This window comes from Trachinotus anak, unplaced genomic scaffold, assembly GCF_046630095.1.
Source record: "Trachinotus anak isolate AG129_WGS33_773 ecotype Australia unplaced genomic scaffold, CSIRO_AGI_Tana_v1 ptg000019l, whole genome shotgun sequence".
In the NCBI taxonomy this organism is placed as follows: domain Eukaryota; kingdom Metazoa; phylum Chordata; class Actinopteri; order Carangiformes; family Carangidae; genus Trachinotus; species Trachinotus anak.
Window position 1 is genome coordinate 4,977,107 of NW_027273870.1, and position 16,970 is coordinate 4,994,076.

The following is a 16,970-nucleotide window of genomic DNA, read 5'->3' on the forward strand; positions in this document are numbered from 1 at the left end:
AATGCTATCATCATTAATGTTGTAACTACACCTGTGTCTTCCCACTTTTTCTTTGTAAGGCAACATTCAGTCATGAAGTCAAAAAAAGAATGAAAGTCACATTTCAGTGAAGATTAATTTGTGCTTTATTCATTTTAATAATTCCATGGTAGAAGAAGTTAGTTGTTATTGCATTTAAAGGTTTTTGTTACATACATTTATGTTTGTTATACATATTCATATATATTTATACTTTCTGTTTTTTGTGAAAATATGCATCTTATTTATCTTATTTTGCTATGAGTGCATCGTCCACAAATTGTGATTTTGTTCATGTTAAAATATTTTGCCTTTAGTAAAGATAATTTATTTTGTAACGTGTATTTGTATCAAAGAAATTAAATTTCAATAAAAAAATTAAAATATTCAATAGGTCAGCAATATTAAATCACTAGATGCAGAATGCACATAATTTTGCTTTTCTTGTAGACAATATTTAAAAACATTTCATGAAATAATCAGGTGGACTTGATATAAACAAAATAAGACTCATGACATATTTACCATCCTACATTAATGCTTAAATTCAACACTGGGTTATGTTATATTGAGACATCACTCAGATCAAGTCAAGAAAAAATTTTGATCATGATAATTACATCTCCCATGTTTTCATATTACATTTTTACAATGTGATTGCACATTTCAAATCATGAGCTAAAAGAAAAGAAGATATCACCGGTCTGGTGTAATTTTATAGTTCCACATATGTACAATAGAGAGAGGGCTCAAGATGACAACTTAGGTTTACATAGAGATATTGCCCCCTGTACAGATATTTGTTTGATCATGGCTGACTTCTCTACATTTTGTTGTTTCTTCAGAGTTTATGCCAGAGTGCTGTCTCAACTGCGTTTATGGACGTGCAGGACGTTGTTACATACAGGGCAGGAATGTTGCACATCCTTGCAAGAATCAACGCAGAAGGGGATCAAACAGCAAGGCCAGATACTGGTGTGGAATAAAGTCAAAATAATACTTGATTACTTGGTTTATATGTACTTAAGTTAATATATATATAAATATATATATTTGTGTGTGTGTGTGTGTGTGTGTGTGTGTGTGTGTGTGTGTGTGTGTGTGTGTGTGTGTGTGTGTGTGTCAGAGTCTCTACTCACAAGAAGATTCCTAGTAGGCCACAGATCAGCCAGACGAGCATGCCAATCTTGTACTCAACTTTAGTGAGGACAGTGTTTTGGCAGCGAGGACACGTCATCTGGCAAGGAGCATCAGTTGGCATTGGCTGCACCACCACTACCTGTTGCACTGTGAGCAGAGAAAAAATACAACCACTGACAATTACAATCCACACATAGCATTAGTGAATGCACGTTTTTGCAGTTTTATTCTACATTACACAAATCTGAAGTTATTTTAACTTTTGAGAGACAATTGGAGAGAGACGCTCACCGGGCTGCATGATCTGAGGCTGCGGTGGGGCGTATTGGTACACAGGTACAGTTTGTTGAACTGGATATGAAAAGGAAACTTTTAGCTTGAGAAAGTTTTAAAGAATAAACTGAAATGACCACATGGATTAAAATGACAGGAATAATTCAAGAAATGAAAACAGTACAGTAAAAGAGAAAGAAATAAGAAGAAGATTAAAAAAAGTCTTACCATGGTGGGTGGTATGCTGAGTATGCACAGTGACTCCCATACCGGGGTTTACAGGGGGACCTGGGTATGGTGGTGCTGGCACATCTGTCATAGTTACTGGCATTGCCATGGGAGGTACCTGAAACTTTTCCATTATCTCTGTTTGATAGACCACAGAGAAAAGATTGTAAGGCAAAGAAAATAAGGTAAAAATGAAATGGAGTAAGGCCTTGTGGTCTAAAAATGTCTTCAGAGGGTCCCCTGATCTCTCTCAATGAAGGAAAGCAGTGACAGTCAGACAGTTAAAATGTGGATTGGACTTGGGTTCAGACTGAAACCAGGAATCCAGTATTTATTTTTGCACCATTCTTCTTGAGAGAGAGTGAAAACCTGCTAATCAAGTTGTAGAGTACTTTAAATTAAAGCGTGCTCAGTTGATACAACACTGACTCAAGGCATGTGTATGCAAGCAAGCAAGTTTGGTGGCATTGCATTTTTACATTGTAAAGGAAAGTGAAAGTGAAAACGAGTGTCTGTCCTAACAAGACCACAAGTCCCATTATACATATATAAATCCTTCTTCACTAGTGCCAATGACAGAGGAATGTATTGCACACGAAAATGTCCAAAGCAAGTGATCAGTGTTGTTTGACTTATCCAACACATCTGTCAACAACTAATAGAAACAAGCCACTGTGAAGAATTTGCATCAAAACTGCCTCAGTGAGTATCAGCTGATTGGATTCAGTAAAACAACAGGCAATTTCATTTGTCATGGACAGAAAACCACGTGAAGCACATTGTGTTAGTGATAGCAGATTTTGTGAATATAATAAACCATGACAGTGAGCCAGGATTGAAAATACCAGGACTGTGGAAATAGCTAAACAGAATTTAGTCATTTGTAATGTTGTTAATCCTGCCCATGCTTTTCCTGCTATGATGAGTCAAAATGTCAAAAGCCAGTAGAAGTTCCAAGGGAACACTAACTACTGATTTTAGTAAGGTGCTGCCATGCTTGTAATATTATCTCCAATAATATCATTTTCACACAATTAGAATGTTTTGAAAAAAAAAACCTGATCCAAGACCCACTCACTCCAGGAGCTTTCAACAACATCTCACGTTATTAAATAGTCAAGAAAAAGCTAATGAGTGAACCCTGAATTAAGATTTTTTTTTTTTTTTGTCATATTGCTGTTTCCAAGGTCAAGAATGAACTTCCAGTTTTCCATTTCAATCATCTTTACCAAGTGGTCAGTGACCTCAGCAGTAAATTTCTGTTGTGTACAATTTGCTTGTTTGTTATATTTGTAAAGCTTTTCTTTATGTTGTTTTATGTTTTTACACTTGGCAAATGTGTTTCTTACACTAATTTGCTTGTGTTTTCTTTGCATAATTTTTTCTAGATGTCACTTTTACATCAATGTAGATTTCTTCAGTTGCTTGTTTAAACTGCATGCACTGGCCTCTCTTGGCCACCATACAAATCAGAGGATGTGGGGTGAATCAGTGGACAGATCTCGTTCAACCTGTTCCATGATGCACTTTCCTACAAATGCTATTGTATTCAGCATTCCTGTCATGATTTGCACTGAAAATATATATATATATATATATATATAACCAAGCAACACATGCTCAAATTCCAACATGAGGTGAGGTGAAACGACAGTAATCCTCACCACAAAGAACAAAACATACATGTACATGTACACGTACTCATGTTTGGTTGACATTCAACACAAATAGTTATTTTTAACGGACTTTTCAGTCAGTCTATAGAGAAAATATTTACTGTTGGTGTGAGTACTGTGACGAGGGACTCCTTTATGAACCTAAAGACAAGCCAAACTCAGAATTGAACTCAGAAACCTCCACAGACTACTGCTTTTAAAAGAAGAAAAAGAAAAAAGAAACGCTAACTGTAACATTTGATTTTGAAGTACAAAAGTATAATATAACCCTCAGGTTCTGCTGCGTGTAGAATTTTTCTCAAATCTAATCTTAGCTTTTTCTGCCTGTATGTTTTTATTTTCTCACACCTGAGGACAGAGTGAATGCTGCTTACCTTGATAAGTTGGTCAGGAGAGAATGTGAGAACCTGGCACTGCTTCCTCCAGTGACGTTTGAGACAAGACAAATGTCGCAGTGATGTCCCAGAAAGGAGGTGGAGCAACAGAGTGAAAAAGGTGCAATAGGTGAAGATCACCTGTATTTGATTTTCAAAATGTCACATTACTTTAATATCTAATGAAATCCTCACAACACAACTCTTTTAAGATACTAAGTGTTTTATTTATTTATTGTATGCTATGCTTCAAAATTAGATTACCAAATTATCTCAAACATTACAACAACTGAATTGTTCAAACTTCTATTTACACAGTGAAAACTCGCTGAACGAGATCTCCTTTGAAGGAGTGGCCTGTTTGCTGGGTTATACAAAGAATAACTATGAAAAATTACAGGTTTGAAAAAATACAGCTTTGACACCAAGAGATAAAAGTGGAACAAAAAGAGAACAAAAATACTGAATATGTTGTGTATCCAAATGCAAATGGGGGACAATCATACATGTTCTCATTAAATGCCACAGGAACATCTGCTGTTTTAGTATTACAACACTGCCTGGCATAGCCTGATGAGCAACTCATCAAGAGACAGTACGCAGCACTCAGGTGAAAGCGACCTTCCAGAATTTCCTCACCTGCAGAAACCACTTTTTCAGCTAAAAAGGCCTCAAAGAAAGAGATGAGAGAGGACAGGCGGACTGGGGACAACTGGCTCAAATCCCAGGCAAAGTGAGACCAGTATTGGGTCCAGGGACAAACTGGAAAAGAAATTCAGCCTTGGACTTATTCTGTGTTATGTAGCAGGTAAAGGTACTGGTGGTAAAGACAATGACAGTAAAGACGGAGCCAGTGGAACCTTTTAAAGTTCTAAAGTTTTAAAGTTTTTTAAAGGCAAACTATTTTAAAAGTTTGTCTCACTTTACCAAGAGCAGAACCCTACGAGCTGCTAAAGGGCTCCAGCTTCACTCAGCACTGGCTTTTCTTTTCAGAATCAGAATCAGAATCAGAATCAGTTTTATTGCCAAGTATGTTTTCACATACAAGGAATTTTTTCTGGTGATTGGTGCAATTGATCAGCAACAGTGGGGCTCTCTAGCCTTGTTGATGAGGCTAATAGCAGATGGGAAGAAGCTATTTTTGTGGCGAATTAAATTAAATAAAATTTAATTAAATTAAATTTAATTAAATTTAATTTAAATTTAATTTAAATTTAATTAAATTTAATTAAATTACTTACACATTTTCAATGTGTAAGTAATTTAATACATCATGTTAAATGTCTGTTTTCCGGCTACAGTAGGCATGATAATGTTAGCTGATTTGCTGTTACATGTATTTAGAGTGTGTTCAGTAAATGTTGCTATTGCTAGCTGGCTAACTTTTAGCTTAGCTGTGGAGCATATCACTGCAATACAAGCATGGGATGATGGTTTTGTTGAGACATTTGAACTGATCTGAGTAACTGGTGGTCTAGTGCGACATCTACGACATCTTGTGGTCGTGATGATTGTCTACAGAACCTTTTTTTAAAAAAAAAAAAACATTAGCCTATAAAAGTTATAGATTTTGGCATAACAGAAATAAATCAATTGTTTGTGTTTTTTATTTGGGACTATTTTAAGCGGTGGATTAATACACATTTGGGTTTATTGTGAGAAGTTAAGGCTCAGAGATTCATTGAGATTAATTTCAGTGCCCATGTTCACCATAATGAAGTACCATGTCATTCAGTGCAACAATGCTCATTCTAATAGTTTTTGGATATAATGAAGCTCTGTGGTACAGAGAAGTAAAATCTATCAGGTACACAGACAGTATATGTGAGCAGTCAGACCTCTCTGAACTGCCTTGAGAAAGGAACTGAATGTCTGCCAGCCTCTCACAGACAACACTCTGACGCCCCTGTCCTTCACGTATTAATAAAGCAGAACATTAGCTACGAGACATCGACTTTAAAAATTTTGATAAACCTTCTAAGATTTGGAAGACTTCTTTTTGGAAGATTTCTGAAGACTGTGTACACACACGCAGATACAGCATTTCTTATTAGAGGTATGTGTTTGTGCAGTTGGTTGAAGCCTTTTTCTGGGGTCTTTTTTTATCCTTTTCACTGCCAGGGGAGACTTCGTATAAAACAATGCACTTCATCATAACAACGAAGTGGCAGTGGTGTGTTGAGGAAGACTGAAGCCTGCTCTCTCGCAGCCTGTTGGCTCTATCTGCTGTCTACTTGGAGAACTACAGGAAACGCCAGTCTGAGCTCATGTAAAATGACAGGACAGTTGGGTCTGTAGCTAATGGCCACCATGGAGATGACCAAAAATCTGCTTTGGCAGATTATCCAGACGTCCAATCCAACAGCTGGGGTTTCAACTTTTGTTTCTTTTTCTTGCCACTTCCTGTCCTGTTGTTTTCACAATAAAAGATTATAGAACTGGGGCTTTGTCCCGTTTAAGTATTCAAGTAAGCCAATACCAGGACTCTGGAGCTGGCACATCTAAAAGAAATGCTTTCATCATTAATGTTGTAACTACACCTGTGTCTTCCTACTATGAGATGTTAAAATGTCTACTGTGAAAAAGCCTTGTTCTGTTTAATGTCTCCTTTTATCACCTACTGTACATCGCTTTCCTTCCACAGGTTAATAACACTGTTTGGCCTCTCCACTACTCCACTACATTCCCATTATTATATCCTTATAAAAGTTCAAAGCCTTCTTTGCCAGCATCAGTTTTTTTCTGCAGAAAATGTGAATTGTGAATTGTGAACGTGATTGTGTCCATTTGTTATGATAGGATTGTAGGATTGTATATGTTGTCATATGTTGTCTTTCTTCATAATCAATAGGAAAAACACTTATCCAATATTCACATGGTGGATGTGCTCTTCTTCCTAACCCCTCTAGATGACACTGCAAGATGTATTTGTCTTTTAAGCAACCAACAAGAGTTCGTATCAGGTTCAGTGAAACAGTCTTGGCTGATTTTATGGTATAAGTTCTTTATTTTATTTAATGGAATGTAATATGATGAATAATCATAAATGCCAATGGAATAAAGAAGCAGAGCTCTGCCACATCAGGATGAAACCATATTCTGGTAATGTATAGATCAAATAACAAATAACCTAAGAGTTACATTTTGATCTCAAGTTATGTATTTTTTTTCTTTGTAAGGCAACATTCAGTCATGAAGTCAAAAAAAAGAATGAAAGTCACATTTCAGTGAAGATTAATTTGTGCTTTATTCATTTTAATAATTCCATGGTAGAAGAAGGTAGTTGTTATTATTGCATTTAAAGGTTTTTGTTACATAAATTTATGTTCGTTATACATATTCATATATATTTATAATTTCAGTTTTTTGTGAAAATATGCATCTTATTTATCTTATTTTGCTATGAGTGCATCGTCCACATATTGTGATTTTGTTCATGTTAAAATATTTTGTCTTTAGTAAAGATAATTTATTTTGTATGAATGTGTCAAAAAAATTTAATTTCAATAAAAAAATTAAAATATTCAATAGGTAATCAATATTAAATCAGTAAATGCAAAATGCACATAATTTTACTTTTCTTGTAGACAATATTTAAAAACATTTCATGAAATAATCAGGTGGACTTAATATAAACAAAATAAGACTCATGACATATTTACCGTCCTACATTAATGCTTAAATTCAACACTGGGTTATATTATATTGAGACATCACTCAGATCAAGTCAAGAAAAAATTTTGATCATGATAATTACATCTCCCATGTTTTCATATTACATTTTTACAATGTGATTGCACATTTCAAATCATGAGCTAAAAGAAAAGAAGATATCACCGGTCTGGTGTAATTTTATAGTTCCACATATGTACAATAGAGAGAGGGCTCAAGATGACAACTTAGGTTTACATAGAGATATTGCCCCCTGTACAGATATTTGTTTGATCATGGCTGACTTCTCTACATTTTGTTGTTTCTTCAGAGTTTATGCCAGAGTGCTGTTTCAAGCAGGTTTATGGATGTGCAGGACGTTGTTACATACAGGGCAGGAATGGTGCGCATCCTTGCAAGAATCCACACAAAAGGGAATCAAACAGCAAGGCCAGAGACTGGTGTGGAATAAAGTCAAAATAATACTTGATTACTTGGTGTATATATACTTAAATTAATATATATACTATTTGTGTGTGTGTGTGTGTGTGTGTGTGTGTGTGTGTGTGTGTGTGTGTGTGTGTGTGTGTTGGAGTCTCTACTCACAGGAAGAATCCTAGCAGGACACAGTTCAGCCAGACGAGCGTGCCAGCTTTGTACTTGACTTTAGTGAGGACAGTGTTTTGGCAGCGAGGACACGTCATCTGGCAAGGAGCATTAGTGGGCTTTGGCTGCACCACCACTACCTGTTGCACTGTGAAAAAATATGACAACTGACAGTTACAATCCACACCTAGCATTAGTTAATGCAAGTTTTTGCAGTTTTATTCTACATTACACAAATCTGAAGTTATTTTAACTTTTGAGAGACAATTGGAGAGAGACGCTCACCGGGCTGCATGATCTGAGGCTGCGGTGGGGCATATTGGTACACAGGTGCAGTTTGAACTGGATATGAAAAGGAAACTTTTAGCTTGAGAAAGTTTTAAAGAATAAACTGAAATGACCACATGGATTAAAATGACAGGAATAATTCAAGAAATGAAAACAGTACAGTAAAAGAGAAAGAAATAAGAAGATTTAAAAAAGTCTTACTATGGCGGGTGGTACGCTGAGTGTTCACAGTGACTCCCACACCGGGGTTTACAGGGGGACCTGGGTATGGTGGTGCTGGCACATTTGCCATATTTGCTGGTCTTGCCACGGGAGGTACCTGAAACTATTCCATGATATCGGTTTGATAGACCACAGAGAAAAGATTGTAAGGCAAAGAAAATAAGGTAAAAATGAAATGGAGTAAGGCCTTGTGGTCTAAAAATGTCTTCAGAGGGTCCCCTGATCTCTCTCAATGAAGGAAAGCAGTGACAGTCAGGCAGTTAAAATGTGGATTGGACTTGGGTTCAGACTGAAACCAGGAATCCAGTATTTATTTTTACACCATTCTTCTCGATAGAAAGTAAAAAAAAACCTATGAAGTTGTAGAGTACTTTAAATTAAAGCGTGCTCAGTTAATACACCACTGACTCAAGGCATGTGTATGCAAGCGAAAATGTTTGGTGGCATTGCAATTTTACATTGTAAAGGAAAGTGAAAGTGAAAAAGAGTGTCTGTCCTAACAAGACCACAAGTCCCATTATACATATGTATATAAATAATGCTTTATTAGTGCCAATGACAGAGGAATGTATTGCACACGAAAATGTCCAAAGCAAGTGATCAGTGTTGTTTGACTTATCCAACACATCTGTCGACAACTAATAGAAACAAGCCACTGTGAAGAATTTGCATCAAAACTGCCTCAGTGAGTATCAGCTGATTGGATTCAGTAAAACAACAGGCAATTTCATTTGTCATGGACAGAAAACCACGTGAAGCACATTGTGTTAGTGATAGCAGATTTTGTGAATATAATAAACCATGACAGTGAGCCAGGATTGAAAATACCAGGACTGTGGAAATAGCTAAACAGAATTTAGTCATTTGTAGTGTTACCAAGTGGTCAGTGACCTCAGCAGTAAATTTCTGTTGTGTACAATTTGCTTGTTTGTTATATTTGTAAAGCTTTTCTTTATGTTGTTTTATGTTTTTACACTTGGCAAATGTGTTTCTTACACTAATTTGCTTGTGTTTTCTTTGCATAATTTTTTCTAGATGTCACTTTTACATCAATGTAGATTTCTTCAGTTGCTTGTTTAAACTGCATGCACTGGCCTCTCTTGGCCACCATACAAATCAGAGGATGTGGGGTGAATCAGTGGACAGATCTCGTTCAACCTGTTCCATGATGCACTTTCCTACAAATGCTGTTGCATTCAGCATATATATATATATATATATATATATATATATATATATATTTATATATATATGCGTACATGTACACGTACTCATGTTTGGTTGACATTCAACACAAATAGTTATTTTTAACGGACTTTTCAGTCAGTCTATAGAGAAAATATTTACTGTTGGTGTGAGTACTGTGACGAGGGACTCCTTTATGAACCTAAAGACAAGCCAAACTCAGAATTGAACTCAGAAACCTCCACAGACTACTGCTTTTAAAAGAAGAAAAAGAAAAAAGAAATGCTAACTGTAACATTTGATTTTGAAGTACAAAAGTATAATATACTAATATATAATTAACTAAATCCGAAAACAAGAAACCCTCAGGTTCTGCTGCGTGTAGAATTTTTCTCAAATCTAATCTTAGCTTTTTCTGCCTGTATGTTTTTATTTTCTCACACCTGAGGACAGAGTGAATGCTGCTTACCTTGATAAGTTGGTCAGGAGAGAATGTGAGAACCTGGCACTGCTTCCTCCAGTGATGTTTGAGACAAGACAAATGTCACAGTGATGTCCCAGAAAGGAGGTGGAGCAACAGAGTGAAAAAGGTGCAATAGGTGAAGATCACCTGTATTTGATTTTCAAAATGTCACATTACTTTAATATCTAGTGAAATCTTCACAACACAACTCTTTTAAAATATAAAGTGTTTTATTTATTTATTGTATGCTATGCTTCAAAATTAGATGACCCAGTTATTTCAAACATTATGTACTGAATGGTTCAAACTTCTAATTACACAGTGAGATCTCCTTTGAAGGAGTGGCCTGTTTGCTGGGTTATACAAAGAATAACTGTGAAAAATTACAGGTTTGAAAAAATACTTTGCACACCAAGAGATAAAAGTGGAACAAAATCAGCTAGAATACAGACAGTATAATAAAGGATATTTAAATTGTAAAGTGCAAAGTAAGTAAAAGCCAGGGATTTGTAAAAGCAAACTTGTGATACTGAATATGTTGTGTACCCAAATGCAAATGGGGGACAATTATACATGTGCTCATTAAATGAGCTGACTGACTGGCATAGCCTGATGAGCAACTCATCAAGAGATGCCTGGAAATGTTTTAATGATTCAAGGAAGGTGATTCAGAAGGCTGACATGAAAAAACTTTAAATAAGACAAATGTGTGAGCCCTTCTTATCCGAGCCTGTGTACACTCAGAGCCAAACCCCTTGGTTCCTACTTAAGATATAAGGTTTTAAGATTAAATAATGATAATAAAGATTTAAGATTTAATGGATGACGTGGAGTAAAGCCACACCCCACTGTAAGTGTGGTAATCAGAGTTTCTCCGTTCTTTGTTTTGGTAACTGGTCTGGTAGCGTGTGCATGTTCGTGAATTTTCATGTGCATGTTCTGCGTGCAAATCCCTCCTGTTTAATTCTGGTCCTCTGCAAGTTTGGGAACACACAGGTCCAGATGTGAGATGGCGCAGTGTAGTACGCAGCACTCAGGTGAAAGCGACCTTCCAGAATTTCCTCACCTGCAGAAACCACTTTTTCAGCTAAAAAGGCCTCAAAGAAAGAGATGAGAGAGGACAGGCGGACTGGGGACAACTGACTCAAATCCCAGGCAAAGTGAGACCAGTATTGGGTCCAGGGACAAACTGGAAAAGAAATTCAGCCTTGGACTTATTCTCTGAGGCCACAGTCGCACAAATGGCTCTGATGTAGCAGGTAAAGGTACTGGTGGTAAAGACAATGACAGTAGAGACTCTGACGGAGCCGGTGGAACCTTTTAAAGTTCTAAAGTTTTAAAGTTTTTTAAAGGCAAACTATTTTAAAAGTTTGTCTCACTTTACCAAGAGCAGAACCCTACGAGCTGCTAAAGGGCTCCAGCTTCACTCAGCACTGGCTTTTCTTTTCAATGTGTAAGTAATTTAATACATCATGTTAAATGTCTGTTTTCCGGCTACAGTAGGCATGATAATGTTAGCTGATTTGCTGTTACATGTATTTAGAGTGTGTTCAGTCAATGTTGCTATCGCTAGCTGGCTAACTGTTAGCTTAGCTGTGGAGCATATCACTGCAATACAAGCATGGGATGATGGTTTTGTTGGCTCTCATGCACATGATGACTTTATTCAGTTGTGCTTCTTGTTGTGCGTTTAGTTTAGATGAGACATTTGAACTGATCTGAGTAACTGGTGGTCTAGTGCGACATCTACGACATCTTGTGGTCGTGATGATCGTCTACAGAACCTTTTTTTAAAAAAAAACATTATAAAAGTTATAGATTTTGGCATAACAGAAATAAATCAATTGTTTGTGTTTTTTATTTGGGACTATTTTAAGCGGTGGATTAATACACATTTGTTCACCATAATGAAGTACCATGTCATTCAGTGCCACAGTGCTCATTCTAATAGTTTTTGACACAATAGAGCTCTGTGGCACTGAGGAATAAGATCTATCAGGTACACAGACAATATATGTGAGCAGTCAGATCAGTTCATTGATTGCTTTTTATGGTATTTGTTGACTATTAGAAAAGTTTAAAATATAAATAAAGATAATGAAATAAACTTGTATTTTTATGTGGACCTCTCCTGGCTAAGCTGGCGTCACCTGCTTTGGTGTCACCAGTGGTGGTTCTGGAGCTCTTTCTTCTGTGTACGATAACAAGGTTATATTTTTCTTTGAAAATGATTGTCTTTATACTAATTTATATAATGATAAAATTGTTTGAGTTTTGTCTTACACCTATTCTACTTATCTTTTCATTTTTAGTTTTGATTACATTCATGTTTTGATTATTTAATTGTATTTTTGATTTCTCTGTGTAGGACTTTGGTCGTCATGTATAGTTTTTTAATGTACTCTATAAATAATTTTTTACTGTATTAAATGCGTGTTGCTGGAATGCATACAATCACTTCACCTCATCATTAACCACAAGCGTGACTGTGTGTTGTATAGGAAGTGGACTTCATCAGGCGCTTCCAGGCTCCTCTAAAGAGAACTACAGCTCAAGTCGTCGCTCAGATCAAGGGAGTGTGAAATCCTGTATGCTGAAATTTAAACTGCCTGACATGAAAAATTGTCTATGCATTTCTGCTCTTTTAGTGTGTGTGTGTGTGTGTGTGTGTGTGTGTGTGTGTGTGTGTGTGTGTGAGGTCACTTTTATGCTCTGTCGCCCATCATGTTGTGTTGACAGCATCTATTTGCCTTTTCTAACACAAGGAGCTGCTGACAGACATCACTAAAAGCTGGCCATGTCATCAGGATTGCAGTGATTTAGTTTTGTATGTAATGCTGGATAGTGGCCACTTGGTAGAAGCAGACAACCAGGAATATTGAGTAAGAGCAATATGTTGCCGGTACCAGTGATCCAAAGTTACAACATTTACTCAAATGGCAATTTTGATAAGTTACTATTTAAGTATTTTCATTTCATGCTACTTTATACTTCTATTCCACTATTATTCATAGAAACATACTACATTCAAAACGTGATTATGATACATCATAGGTTGAAATATTAGACAGCATGGCTTGAGTACCCTGTAACATGTCACGGGCCCCTGGAGCAAAGGTTTGCTGGTGATACCCTTTGCCCATTTCTATGCCCAAAACCCAGAGACCAACCAGTGCTCTTTTGCAGCTACGACTAACACTGTAGTTGGCAGCAGGTTGTTATTTAGTTTGATTAACCTCTTCTCTATTTAGGAAAATGCTCTATATAAGCACAGTATAAACTAAAATTACATTACAAAGTTAGACTCTGATGCAGGACCCTTTTATAAGAGTGGGTCAATAACGCAGAACCCACCTTAGTGTAAATTGCATAAAGACAAATGACACAGTGAGCCTGGGGGCCACTGGTGCTGCTAAAGCTCAAAGCTCTTTTTGCCTTTTTGGTAGTCCAGCCTTTCATCAGTATTACTCTAATGCGTTAATGTGTAATCTCACAGTATGTCTAGATACAGCTGCCTCGTGAGTTTCCACATCTGACTTTATGAGCCATTTTCTGCAGCCAGACCGTATCAAGAATGTAAAAAGAATTTCTATTTGGATAACAAGGCAAATATCATCATAGGATGACACAGTGGTGCAGGCATTATCACCATCACAAAGCCAGGTTAGGTAACAGATTGGTGGCTTGCCCAGGATGTATCTGGCCTTCAGCCCCTCATGACGCTGAACAGGATCAGCGGTTTATAAAATGAATGGATGGATAGTTCATGTTGGATGTATGACACAGCTGGTGATGTATGGAGGTTATGTTTCTTATGAGCCTCCACTGGGGGAAAACTATATAGACTGTATGTCCCCTACAGAAGTTCAAACCAAGATAATAAGGGGTCATACAAGAGGAAAAACTGAGGAAATGGAAGAATGTAGGTGTAAATGCAACAAATATGCTAGAAACAATGTATTAGAATTACTATATTAATCACATTAAGCATTAAAAACAAAATGGTCATCTCTTACAGCTTTGAGGATTTTTAATTTTTTGTTGATTTGTTCAAGAAAAAACTGTGTACAAATGTGGAGATGATAGCTCAGCTCCTAATTAAACCATCATGTCGTCTCTGCTCCGAGACATATTTTTCTATCTCGTGTGTGCCTCCCCTGGTTTTTTCTACAATTACGAGAATTAATTTTAAAAAAGGGTTTGAATAGCACCGTGCAGTGAAGTTATTCAAAACCTAGAATGAAATTTGGTTTTGAAAAAAAATTTGAGGTTAATTTTCAGTGTCACTGGAGAGAAACTATAACTTTTCATTAGTTTCCTCATCACTACTCAGAAATGGGTTTACAACCTCAAAAAGGTTATTAAATTAATAAAATTAATTTTGTTTTGTTACGTTCATTTGGCTTTGTTATTTCAACGAATGATCACAAAGCATTTAAACCCTTGTCACGTCAAGTTGTGACAAAGAAACTAAACAAAATAACAAATACTGAAACTTCTTTGTGAACAGAGAAATTTTTTTATATTTATATATTAGGACATCTTTAGACACAGGGATGCAGGTTTTTACAGGGTATAAGCCTTTATAGACCATTCATTTTAAACAGATATTTTTACACACTAAATTCTATGAATCTGTGTCATCTATTAACTGGTAGATCTCGTTATAGTACTTTTTTTTGTCATTATAGTATTTTTACACATGTGATGCACGGATGTAACACACATTATGGAGAACATTCACAGACAGAGAGGGTGCTGCAGCAGCTGCAGATAGATGTGTGTCTTTTTTTAAACATGCTGACAGGAAAGATGGAAGAATGCATAATTAAAGCAAAGTAAAGAGAGGACTGAGGCAGTGTAATGAAATGACAGTAAACAGCATTGAGGTTTCGCTCTATCATCAAATATTAAGACGTTCAACACACATTTCAAATGCGCTACAGGATTATCATGCTAAAATCCATGAACTGATTTTATACTTGATATGGCTAGCATGCCAGGAGTGAGCTGGTAATCACAGAGTAACATTAACATTCATTTGGTTTTTCTTGCCACCTGAATAATGTAAGATCAATTCTCTCTTTTAGCTCTGTTTTGCTCTCCTGAGGGGGGTGGGGGGGCTGAGGGGGCGGTATCTGACTCTCTATCCGCTAATTAGTCCTCCATGCTAACCAGCTAAAGTTAATCATTGTGCTGAGCGGGTAGTGTATGTTGGGTTTCTAGAGCTTTTTAGAGGCAGGAAACAAGACGTGACAGCGGGGAGACTACATCAAGCAGTATGCTGCAGTCGTAAACCGAAACAAGCTGAAAGACGCTAAAACACTGTAGCACTGATTTCATCACTAGGAGCTACTGCAGCTTTAAGGAGTTTCCTTGTACTGTTTGAGAGCTTTAGCTGGAAATTCATTCATCATTGCTTTCATGGGATAAATCCTTTGTAGGAGCAGACAATGTGTTGTATAAATAAACTTGTCTTAGCTTGACATTTATTTTAAGGTTTTGCTTAAAACGACAGCTCAGATTCTGTGTATTTTTAATCAAAGTCTTCAAGGTTGCAGCCTCTTCTCCTGTTAGCGCTACAGAACAGAGAGCTCACAAACGTTTTCTAAATTTAGCCATCCGTGACCTTTATCATCATCCTTATCTGTGCATGAACACTCAGTAGTATGTAGTGTTACAATGAAAGCGTACTCTATGAAATGTCAATTTTAATTAAGCCCAGCTACACATCTCAATGTGGTCAGCTTTCAAACGCATAATGGTCATTTTTGTCCGACCCCTCTAATTGAATGTCTTTGTCCACCTGGGGTTCTCACCTCTGCAGGACCAGCAGCTGCAGCTTTAATGGCAAACACTACCTCTATAACGTGTCAGGAGTGTCAGCCGGGCTAAGAAAGCCCCCTTCTTCAACTTTACATCTTCCCTTTCTGTTGGTTCCCATCTGGAAATAATGGGGTGACAGCTACAAGAGGCACTGGGCTCTTTCTCTCACACAGATCAATCAAAAAACACATTTGAAGAGACCATCCTGTTTAACCAGGGGTCCAGGTCCATTTTTATCACACTTGTTTTTGTTAAACACTTTTTGAACTGTCCTTATCTCACATGCGCAGTATCCTTTTTTTCAGGTCAAACTCTGACATATCATTTTGTTATACATTTAATATAGTATATGGCTGGCAAGAACCCAAATACAAGAAAAGACTCAGGCACTTTTAATAATTTACAAATCCTTAGCGACAAGGACTCAAAACATCATTACTACTGTTAAAAAAAATATGATTAATACAATTTGTGTAGAAATCGTACACAAAAACATTGCAAAAAATATGAGAAATAAAGCTGTTCCTGTTTATCAAGTGTAAACCAGATGAATGAAAATGTCATGTAAATGAAATGATGATTGTAATTCAAGGGTTACTTCCTGTTTTCCGTAGGTGGTGCTTTGACTATAACTTCATATTAGTATGCAGATGTCTACAGTGTGGGGCTGTCATCGAACATGTGAAGTTTGGGGAAAATGATGTCTATGTATGTTTGAGTTAAAACAACTTCCTGTTTCATTGTGAAACATTGAAATTAGCAACACCGCCAGAGGCACACTGTTCAACGAAAACTCACTAGGTTTTCACAGTGGAAAATCATCGAGCTCTTAAACATTTTGGACAATGTATATGAGTTGAAACAACTGTTTTAAAATTCACCCTTAAATTAAAACTTACAATTTTCACAATAAAGCAAGACCAAGGTTGAGGTTGGTGGGGTCAACCTACTAGGATTAATGCATTAAATTGTAAAACATGAAATTTTCTCTTGCCATAAGGTGCTGCTATGAGTATAACT

General features: G+C 36.6%; 1 protein-coding gene across 1 annotated transcript; it reads right to left on the reverse strand.

Moving 5' to 3' along the window:
• Nucleotides 1-107: 107 nt before the first annotated feature.
• Nucleotides 108-3,831, reverse strand: LOC139636696 (lipopolysaccharide-induced tumor necrosis factor-alpha factor homolog). The gene is made up of 5 exons (XM_071504964.1): nucleotides 3,710-3,831; nucleotides 1,660-1,797; nucleotides 1,450-1,509; nucleotides 1,158-1,305; nucleotides 108-990 (listed from the first exon to the last, which is right to left on the reverse strand). The coding sequence occupies exons 2-5, from the start codon at nucleotides 1,790-1,792 to the stop codon at nucleotides 885-887; spliced, it is 447 nt and encodes a 148-aa protein (XP_071361065.1). The 5' UTR covers nucleotides 1,793-1,797; nucleotides 3,710-3,831; the 3' UTR covers nucleotides 108-884.
• Between the last annotated feature and the right edge of the window lie 13,139 nt (nucleotides 3,832-16,970).